Below are 10951 nucleotides of genomic sequence, written 5' to 3' on the forward strand. Positions count from 1 at the left end.
AGAACCAGCCCAAATGTAAGAGCAGTATTTTATACAAGGACGAATCAATCCCTTATATAAACGGAGCAACTGTTCAGAAGAGAAGTCTCGGTGTCTAAACAGGACACCCAGTTACTTAGAGACAGACTTAGCTATTCATGTAGTGTTGGGTTTCCAAGAAAGTGAATCTAACAGTAATACCAAGTATGTTCACTTAGTCAAGAGGTGGAATTACAGAACCGTCAAAGGAGAAACGAGACTTGCGTCGAGTTTTCGATGTAGAGATGGGCAGAAATTGGGTCTGGGAGGCATTAAACTTACTAAGATTTTGTGTAACCCACTGAGATATACTGTCCAAGTCTGAGTTTATTGAGGAAACTGTGTCAAGACGAGATGCACATCGAGTGAGAGAAGAGGGAGCAGAATTGAAGGATGTCGAATGCAGTGTTCAGTTGTCACCGTATGAGTGCACTGGATTATTTCTGGAGGAAAAGAGAAAAAATGTAAGGGATAGGACAAAACCTTGAGGGACACTGCTGTTGATGTAGAAAAGGAGAAGGCTGATCTACCAACAACCACAGAGATAGATCAGCCGAAGATAGATATGGAGCAAAGTGAGGGGGGGAAGCCAAAAGAGGGAGCTTAGATATGAGACCCCCGATGCCACACCTTGTCAAAAGCCTTAGATATGTCAAGGGCAACTACACATGACTCACCCAAATCTTTCAGGGATGATGACCAGACATTAGTAAGATAGGAAAGAATATCACCAGTGGATCTCGCTTTACGGAAGCCTGGTAATCAGAGAGAAGGTTGTGATTTTCGAGGCGTTTATAGATATGGGAACTGAGAAGGGATTCAAAGACTATGGAAATAGTAGATGTCAAAGCGATAGGACGATAGTTAGAGGGGTCATAACGGTCACCATTCTTAGGGGTGGGATTATCAAGGCGTGTTTCTAAGGAGAAGGAAAAGTTTTTGTATTTACACAGACACGGAACAGATAAGCAAGCACAGGTGCAGGTTCAAAGGCACACTTCTTAAGTACACGGAGATGAATGCCATCAGGACCATAAGCCTTGTTTGTGTCCAGAGAAAGAATCGCATTTCGGACAGTCTGAAAATTGATTACTGGAAGACGAATAAGATTAGTAAGAAGAGCATCAGCGGGTGAAAGAATGCTAGAGTCATCCAAAGTGGAGTTAGAGGAGAAACGGGAACCATCAAAAAAGTTGGTTTGTCTACGGGAGAGGCAGCTATTATACCGTCAGAGCGGAAATGTGAAGGAAAGTTAGAACAACAGAAATTGTTAGAGATGCCCTTGGCTAAAAACCAAAGAGGCCTATCAGTGGATGATGAGGAGAGATCGCACTTCCTTTGAATAAAGGAACACTTCGTCTCACGGATAACGTGCTTGCAGTAATTACGGGCCGTGATAAAAGTTGAATGGGAGCCATAGGAACAAGTGTTTTTGCAAGCCTGATATGACTGATCCGTTGCCTTAATAACCTCAAAACAGGAACGGTTGAACATGGATTGGATGAAGAGGTCGTCTTGGAGGAAGAGGGGACAAATGCTTCCTTTCCCGCAAGAATAACCTCTGTTGTGTGTTTGGCGGAGACTGAAGCATCATCACATAAGAGACAGTAATATACCTAAAGAAAGTCAGAAATGAAGTTACATAAATTATTCCAGTCAGCTTTGTTAAAAAAGGGGCTACTGGAGGGGGAGATGCCGTTAGAATAGATACATTTATGAGGATGTGATCAGATGAACCAACTGGAGGGTAAGACTGTGTATTTATAGCGGGATGGACTAGAAGGGAAAAATAAATCCAGAATATCAGGAGAGCGGTCACAGCGGTCAGGAATATGGGTAGGATGGGGGATGCTTTGGTCTAAATCATTGAGAATTGAGAACGTGAGGACTTCAGTCCCTCCACCATCCTTATGGGAGAAATTCAACCATTCCCTATGGTGAACGTTGAAATCCCAGAGGTAGAAGATTACGGTTTGCGGGTGAGAGGATGTCACAGTCTCATTTCAGTTTAGATAGTTGTCGAAGGATGTAACATTTGAAAAATCAGGAGAGCAATAAGCAACACAGAGGAAAAGTGCGGTAATAGGGAGACAGACCTGGAGCCATATAACTTTAAAGTTGGGAGATTCAAGGTCCTTGAGGCGTACAACCGGTGTGTTTATGTAGGGATAATCACAAACACCACCTTTGAACCGGAATCATGAGTGGAGGTTATAGTAAGATATGAAAAAGGGACAAGTGAGAACATCATTAGACAACTGAGTATCAGACAAAAGTCATAACTGATAACATGAAAGCCTGTTTCTGTGTTATCTTCTCTAGCGTGTAGATCACACTTACTAGTAAAGTCTGGTACCATCCTTCCTAATGGTCAGATGTGCTGGTGTGAGCTTCTCAGAACAATTTACTATACCGGATCTAATATTCTTTTTGTTGTCATTTCTTAGTGCTTGGAATTAGAAATTCTTTTGTGTGTGGTTTGAAATGTTTAACTGGTTGTATCTCACACTATAGTGCTGAAATTGTAATGAATTGTCAGATCAAAGAAAGACAGAAATATGCCTACACGTATGTGCCTGGGAAACACTGCGCACATCTCACGGAACTCTCGTAAGCCTAATATAGAAGGTGGTGCCTTTCCTGTAACTTTTTTTTCTTACTAATTCTACTTTCAGTAATATATGATTTCTGTTCACTATTTACCAGCAAGTCAACAGTGTTCTGTGCGCAGGTTGTCATGCAGGTTTACAATAATCTTGTGATGTCTTTAATTTGCAGGTTTTGTGTGGACAGACGGACCCTTGAGGTAAAGCTGGCTGCAGCTACTGAGAAAATAACAGTTCTAATACAGAGAGTAAATGTCCTTCAAGACCATCTAGCTGGCTGAGAGAATCATCTAGTGCGTCATCAATGATGGACATCATCGCTGGTGTGGGTGTTGAGAGAGCACAAAGTAATCCTTCTTCTCTCACCAGGCGAAGCCGACCCTTCCATATAGTGCGACGATAACGAACACTTAGTTAGGCTCGTCAGCCAACCTCTGATACGACGACAACTGGAGGAATGCTGAGCCAGAAACCCTTCACAACGCACACGTTTGTTTTCCAGGCACCAACCAGGGTAGATGATGTTGTCAACGCTGTAGACGAGGGTTGTGATGGCACTAACCATCATACACTTGTTGTTTGTCATGTTGGTACTAACCATCATACACTTGTTGTTTGTCTGGTTGGTACTAACGATCATACACTTGTTGTTTGTCATGTTGGTACTAACGATCATACACTTGTTGTTTGTCTGGTTGGTACTAACGATCATACACTTGTTGTTTGTCATGTTGGTACTAACGATCATACACTTGTTGTTTGTCTGGTTGGTACTAACGATCATACACTTGTCGTTTGTCTGGTTGCTACTAACGATCATACACTTGTTGTTTGTCATGATGGTACTAACAATTGATTAAGCGAGGGATCGGAGGAGCTGTTGGAGATATATCGCCAGTTTATTCCACGTTTTCAAAACAAAACTAACAATGTTATGATTTCAGGAGTTCTACCCAGGATCGGCGACATTCAGTTTAAATGATAGATTAGTGTGTTCAGGAAGGAGTCGGGTTCATAAAGTTGTGGCAGCATTAGTACATGTAGTCTGATATGTTTATGCAGGACGAACTACACCTGAAAGAAGTAGGAGGAGCGCATCTTGGTAAGCTCCTTAATGAGTCCATACGCGCGTTATGGTCAGACATCGCAGACTCCATGGAGTACACCATCCCCTGGAAGTAGCTTTCCAAATCGGTCTTAGTTTCGTCCAGAAATATTCTATGTTAACGCTTGGAAATAAAGTCTCATAGTTAGTGAGAACAGCGTTAGAAGGAAAGTATGATGTGATTGCCATTTCCCAATCTTGGTTAGATATCAGTAGGAGAGACTTCCTCGCCCAACTCCAGACTACACTCTGTTTAATTAGACAAACAAGGCGGTAATGTCATGGTTTTTGTTCAAGATCTTTTGAATCCTGCAGAAAAAAAAAAACCTGTTGTAGCCATTGGGAACGTAGTCTTCATTTTTGTAGAAATTAGAGACTACAAACTACATAAGAAAGTAACGATAGGACTAGCTAATATGCCTCCTGCACAGACACAACGTGGCAAACGGAAGATTTTATGATCAGTTAGCAGAAATATGTAATGAACAAGATTATCTCATATGAGGAGATCTTAACATGCCAATACTTAATTGGGAGAATCCCTTTCCAGTAGCTCCAGCGCCACCTGGACTCTGCTTAAATTGGCTTGATAATGATCTAATCCAATTAGTCGAGAAATCTACTTGTGACGACAATATATTAGATTTAGTTCTAACTACAAATGAGGATCTCGGTGATAATGTTGAAGTTGAATTAAAGTTTTGAACAAGTGATCACCGACAAAATACATTTACTACATATAATGTTGGTCAACAGTACATGTAATGTTGGTCAGTAGTACATGTAATGTTGGTCAACAGTACATGTAATGTTGGTCAACAGTGACAATTCCGAAAAAATACCCGATTTTAAACGTGCAAATTTTAACGGTCTTCATATTGCTCTTCACAGGCAAACCTGGGACAATATAGTCAATGACATGAACGTAACTTGGAAAAGGTATAAAAACCTTCAAAGTAGCAGAGTGAACTTACACATCAGAGCATAGTGGACGGTGTATTACTAAGACAAAACTATGGTGTTGGAACAATGAAATAGAGAGTCACGGTTGTCTAAGAAAGTAGCTTATAAGAAACTCAAAGAATCCAATAACCATCTTGATAAAGTAAGGTTGTGTACATTTGCATACAGAAAATATGAGAGTTATACGACAAAGCAAACGTCAATATGAAGTGTATATTGTTGAGAACAGCAAAAGAAACCTTAGAGAGTTTCATATTTATGTTCGAAGCAAGAGAATCATGACCCAGTCAGTAGGTCCATTATTTTCGGACAACCGTGGCTTGGTTCAAGACAACGAAGCCATGACAAAATAACAGAGTTGCTTTTTTGCATCTGTACTCACGATTGAAGACATAACCCACATCCCGAATCCATATTCATAGATAAGAGAGAAGAAAGTTCTTCAACAAATCGACATGAAAGCCGAGGACTTATATTCACCAAAAACGGCAGACCTTGCTAAGTTTCATCCGGGAATGATGAAAGAGCGAAAAATGCGATAGTTAAACGCTTAAGTGAGCTTTACAATAAGTCATTTGCTGCAGGAAAAGTTCCAGATGAATGGAAGTTTGCCAATGTAACACTAATATTCAAAAAAAATAATAATTCACTGCCCTGAAATTGTCGTCCTATCAGCTTAACGTCTGCAGTTAGAAATCCATCATTAGAGACAAAACTGTAAACTATTTAGGGAACAAATACGTAGTAAACAATTCTCAGTTCGACGAAATCGCTCATGTTTGACAAATCTGCTTGATTTCTTGTGTGATATATTCAATATGTATGATAAAAGTAAACAGTTGATTTTATCTGTCTAAACTTTCAAAAAGCTTACATAAAGGTTCTGCATCAAAGATTACCGGCAAAAATTACGTCACATGGTATTAATGGATGGGAAATTGGTCAACTGGCCGTAAGCAAAGAATAGTGATTAATGGTGAAGTTTCGGAATGGTTAGACGTAAGAAGTGGAGTGCCACAAGGATCAGTCTTTGGACAGGTTTTTTTTCTAATACATGTTGATATCAATAATGGGCTGTATTGCAAGATATCAAAATTCGCTGATGATACGAAACTTGGTAATGAATCTACGAATGAACTTTAATGTCTACAGCTTCAGACTGAATTAGATACACTGATGAACTGGGCTTATAGGTAGCAAATGTATCTTGATATCGATAAAAGCAAAGTTTTACGTAATGGTAGAGTAAACGGAAATGCAAGCTACGGTATGAATTCTGTTGAAGTGAAAGAGTTAAATGTGACCAAAGACTTGGGTGTTATGATCTCTGGAGACCTAAAACCAAGTAAGTTGTGCACAGAAATAGTAAGAAGAGCTAACAAAATTTTTGGTTTCATAGGTGGAGCCTTCGAATTGAAGTCCAAGGAAATCATCTTACACTTTACAGTTTATTGGTTCGTCTATATCTTGAATATTGTGTTCGACTTTGGTCACCCTACCTGAATAAGACATAGATAGATTGAGACAGGCAAGCGTCGAGCAACCAAGATGATTTCCGAAAAGAGAAACAAATCCTGCAGATAAGATTATACCTCTTAGATATATTCAGCTTAGAAAAGAGAAGGTTAAGAGGTGATCTAATACAGTTATTCAAGATCACCAAAGGCTGTTATAATATTGATCTATCAAACTGCCAAAGACTTGATTTGTCTGATTTGAATAGTAGTAATGGATACAAATTCGAGGGCTTACGATATACCTAGAACGAAGCGAAATGCTTTTAGTTCAACGGGATTTCCCAAGTAGTGTGGTTGAAAGCAGCACCATTGTTAAGTTTATAACAGACTTGATAAGTTTACTTGTTTTTAGTCCACAACTTTCATAATTTGCGCCTATATAGTAAAAACGACAATTTGCAGGTTATTCTCTCTGAATTGTCTGTTTGCCTTATATTTTTGCCACATTATTCTGTGAGTTTCTGATGTCTTCCACTGCCACAAACAGCCTCGAAAGGACCCTGTGGTGAGTTGCCGTTTCTATTCCTTTATATAAGTCTTTATTTCACTGCTGATGCCCTGTCTGCACTCTTCCACTCCGTTAATATACATTCTTCCTCGTGTGAAACATATGCTTAACAATGACCCTAATGGCCTGTCCAAGGTTTCTGTAGACTGTTAGTAAACTACCATCAGGTAGACATGCCATGTATGAGTAACCTCACTTCCAAAATGTTGATGTTTGCTGTACAAGTTCTCGCCACAGCTCCAGTCCAGTGGACTTAAGGTTTCCAAGTCTTTTATCTTAAGAAGTTTTGAAACATTGCATTTGGATGAACATGTTACCCACGTCTCTCCATAACCTTTCTATTTGAGCTGTTTAGTAGTATTTTCTAATCCTTTACCACTGTATACCAGTAGTTTACTTAGTGTGGGATGTTCACTTGTCTTTTCCCATCTTATCTAACCTCCTTAAGGTTATATCTCTTTTTTTCTTGACATTGGAGGCTCAAGTCATGGACAAAAATCCACATCAAGGGCTGGCCTTAACTGAAGTATGTAGAGTTGACAAGAGGGAAAAATTTGGAGATAAGTTTGAATGGAGAAAAACTGGAGAAAGTGAAGTGTTGTAAATATCTGGGAGTGGATTTAACAGTGAATGGAACCATGGAAGCAGAAGTAAGTCGCAGGACGGGGGAGGAGGGGAAGGTTCTCGGAGCGATGAAGAATGTGTGGAAGTCGAGAACGTTATCTCGGAGAGCAGAAATGGGTATGTTTGAAGGAATAGTGGTTCCAACAATGTTATATGGTTGCGAGGCATGGGCTATAGATAGGGTTGTGCGGAGGAGGGTGGATGTGTTGGAAATGAGATGTTTGAGGACAATATGTAGTGTGAGGTGGTTTGATCGAGTAACTAATGAAAGGGTAAGAGAGATGTGTGGTAATAAGAAAAGTATAGTTGAGAGCGCAGGTGTATTGAAATGGTTTTGTCACATGGAGAGAATGAGTGAGGAAAGATTGACCAAGAGGATATATGTGTCAGCGGTGGAGGGAACGAGGAGAAGTGGGAGACCAAATTGGAGTTGGAAAGATGGAGTGAAAAAGATTTTGAGTGATCGGGGCCTGAACATACAGGAGGGTGAAAGGCGGGCAAGGAATAGAGTGAATTGGAACGATGTGGTACACCGGGGTCGACGTGCTGTCAATGGATTGAACCAGGGCATGTGAAGCGTCTGGGGTAAACCATGGAGAGTTTTGTGGGGCCTGGATGTGGAAAGGGAGCTGTGGTTTCGGTGCATTATACATGACAGCTAGAGACTGAGTGTGAACGAGTGTGGCCTTTGATGTTTTTTTCCCAGCGGTACCTCGCGCGTGCGGGGAGAGGGGGGGTGCCATTTCATGTGTGGCGGGGTGGCGACGGAAATGGATGAGGGCAGTAAGTATGAGTATGTACATGTGTATATACATGTATTTGTCTGTGTATGTATATTTATGTATATGTTGAAATGTATAGATATGTATATGTGTGTATATGGGCGTGTATGAATATACATGTGTGTGTAGGTGGGTTGGGTATTCTTTAGTCTGTTTCCTTGCGCTACCTCGCTACCGCGGGAGACAGCGACAAAGTATAATAAAAAGAGGGAAAAAGAAGAGGAGGAAATATACTAAAAAAAATTGCAAGAAATTAAAAAACTGTCTTAAAAAGTGTCAGGTAATCATTATTAGGAAAGCCATGAGAGGGTGGAGAGTTCCATGGCTTCGAGATGCACAGAAAGAAACAGTTATCAATAAAGCCCATCCTTGTGTTGCCAACGGCCACACAGTAATCATGTGACGCAGCAGCTTGCCGAGTATGGCTCATGGCCAGTGCACACAAGCAGCCAGCTCTCGGGAGCAAAACCAAAGTAATACCTGTAGAAGAGGGAAAGTGAACCAATATTGCGGGGTAGGGAAAGGGGGTCAAGTTTAAAAGTTAGCCTGGGGCAGACCCAACTCTGTCAAGTAAGGATACAGAGGAAGAAGCACCGCAGATGTGAGAGCAGTACTCCACACAAGGACAAATTATTGCCTTGTGTAAACGGAGCAACCTTTTAGAAGGAAAGAAATTTCGACATCAGAACGGGACTCCCATTCTCTTAGAGGCAGACTTAGCTATTGTTACAGTGATATCGAGTATGCTCATTGAGTCCAGTGGTGGAATGACGGATCCATCAAAAGAGATAGGAAAGTTTTGAGGAATTTCAATAGAAAGATAGGCAGAAACTATGTCTTGAAGGCTTTAAACGTAACCAGATTTCGTCTACCTCATTAAGATATGCTGTCTAAGTTTATGAGTAGGTTTATGTCGAGACAAGATGCAGATCGGGTGAGAGTAGAAGGAGTAGAAATGAAGGATGTTGAGAAATGCATTGTTGATTCGTTGTCATAGGAGTGCATTTGGTTATTTGTAGAAGAATGCTACTCGGTAATATAATGGAGATAAAACAGGAGACAGGACAGAACCTTCAGGAACACCGGTCTTAATATCTTAATGGGGAGAGGCTATATCATAATACTATGCCAATAAATTGCTATTGACAGTTGGGTATTCACCGACCTATGACGCTCCAGGTCCTGGTTGAAAGTCTTGTATTTTACGAGTATTAACGAGAGTAAGAAGTAGCCATCCACAGAGTAGAAGTGGTGACGCATGCTCCCTTCTCCTCAGACGTGTGGGTGGAACGCGTCAGGCCAGTCCTCGCCAGAAATTGGAACTTCCAGATCCTTAAGGATAAGCTTTGGCTGTACAGGTGGGTGTCCCAGCTGCTGACTGTACAGGTGGGTGTCCCAGCTGCTGACTGTACAGGTGGGTGTCCCAGCTCCTGACTGTACAGGTGGGTGTCCCAGCTGTTGGCTGTACAGGTGGGTGTCCCAGCTGCTGACTGTACAGGTGGGTGTCCCAGCTGCTGACTGTACAGGTGGGTGTCCCAGCTGCTGACTGTACAGGTGGGTGTCCCAGCTGCTGGCTGTACAGGTGGGTGTCCCAGCTGCTGACTGTACAGGTGCGTGTCCCAGCTGCTGACTGTACAGGTGGTGTCCCAGCTGCTGGATGTACAGGTGGGTGTCCCAGCTGCTGACTGTACAGGTGGGTGTGACCCAGCTGCCTGAAGGTCCCTGCTACAGGTGCGTGTCCCAGCTGCTGACTGTACAGGTGGGTGTCCCAGCTGCTGGCTGTACAGGTGGGTGTCCCAGCTGCTGACTGTACAGGTGCGTGTCCCAGCTGCTGACTGTACAGGTGGGTGTCCCAGCTGCTGACTGTACAGGTGCGTGTCCCAGCTGCTGGCTGTACAGGTGGGTGTCCCAGCTGCTGACTGTACAGGTGGGTGTCCCAGGTGCTGACTGTACAGGTGGGTGTCCCAGCTGCTGGCTGTACAGGTGGGTATCCCAGCTGCTGACTGTACAGGTGGATGTCCCAGCTGCTGACTGTACAGGTGGGTGTCCCAGCTGCTGACTGTACAGGTGGGTGTCCCAGCTGCTGACTGTACAGGTGGGTATCCCAGCTGCTGGCTGTACAGGTGGGTGCCCCAGCTGCTGACTGTACAGGTGGGTGTCCCAGCTGCTGGCTGTACAGGTGGGTGTCCCAGCTGCTGGCTGTACAGGTGGGTGCCCCAGCTGCCGGTTGTACAGGTGGCTACCCCAGCTGCTGACTGTACAGGTGGATGTCCCAGCTCCTGACTGTACAGGTGGGTGTCCCAGCTGCTGGCTGTACAGGTGGGTGCCCCAGCTGCTGGTTGTACAGGTGGGTGTCCCAGCTGCTGGCTGTACAGGTGGGTGTCCCAGCTCCTGACTGTACAGGTGGGTGCCCCAGCTGCCGGTTGTACAGGTGGCTACCCCAGCTGCTGACTGTACAGGTGGATGTCCCAGCTCCTGACTGTACAGGTGGGTGTCCCAGCTGCTGGCTGTACAGGTGGGTGCCCCAGCTGCTGGTTGTACAGGTGGGTGTCCCAGCTGCTGACTGTACAAGTGGGTATCCCAGCTCCTGACTGTACAGATGGGTGTCCCAGCTCCTGACTGTACAGGTGGGTGTCCCAGCTGCTGACTGTACAGGTGGGTGTCCCAGCTGCTGACTGCACAGGTGGGTGTCCCAGCTGCTGGCTGTACAGGTGAGTGTCCCAGCTGCTTACAGCACAGGTGGGTGTCCCAGCTGCTGACTGCAAACTAGTTTGTATAAATTTACCTCGCATAAACATTTAGTGTCCGACAAAGAAATAGTTTTCATC

General features: G+C 43.3%; 1 protein-coding gene across 1 annotated transcript in view; it reads left to right on the forward strand.

Moving 5' to 3' along the window:
- The first annotated feature begins 5892 nt into the window (after positions 1–5892).
- LOC139757349 (uncharacterized) overlaps positions 5893–10951 on the forward strand; it is a 46897-nt gene continuing 41838 nt past the window's right edge. Inside the window, exons 1-2 of the mRNA XM_071677771.1 lie at positions 5893–6037; positions 9400–9481. Of these exons, the coding sequence (XP_071533872.1) occupies positions 5893–6037; positions 9400–9481 (227 nt within the window). The remainder of the gene's footprint in view (positions 6038–9399; positions 9482–10951) is intronic.

Source organism: Panulirus ornatus, chromosome 25 (genome assembly GCF_036320965.1).
Source record: "Panulirus ornatus isolate Po-2019 chromosome 25, ASM3632096v1, whole genome shotgun sequence".
Taxonomy (NCBI): domain Eukaryota; kingdom Metazoa; phylum Arthropoda; class Malacostraca; order Decapoda; family Palinuridae; genus Panulirus; species Panulirus ornatus.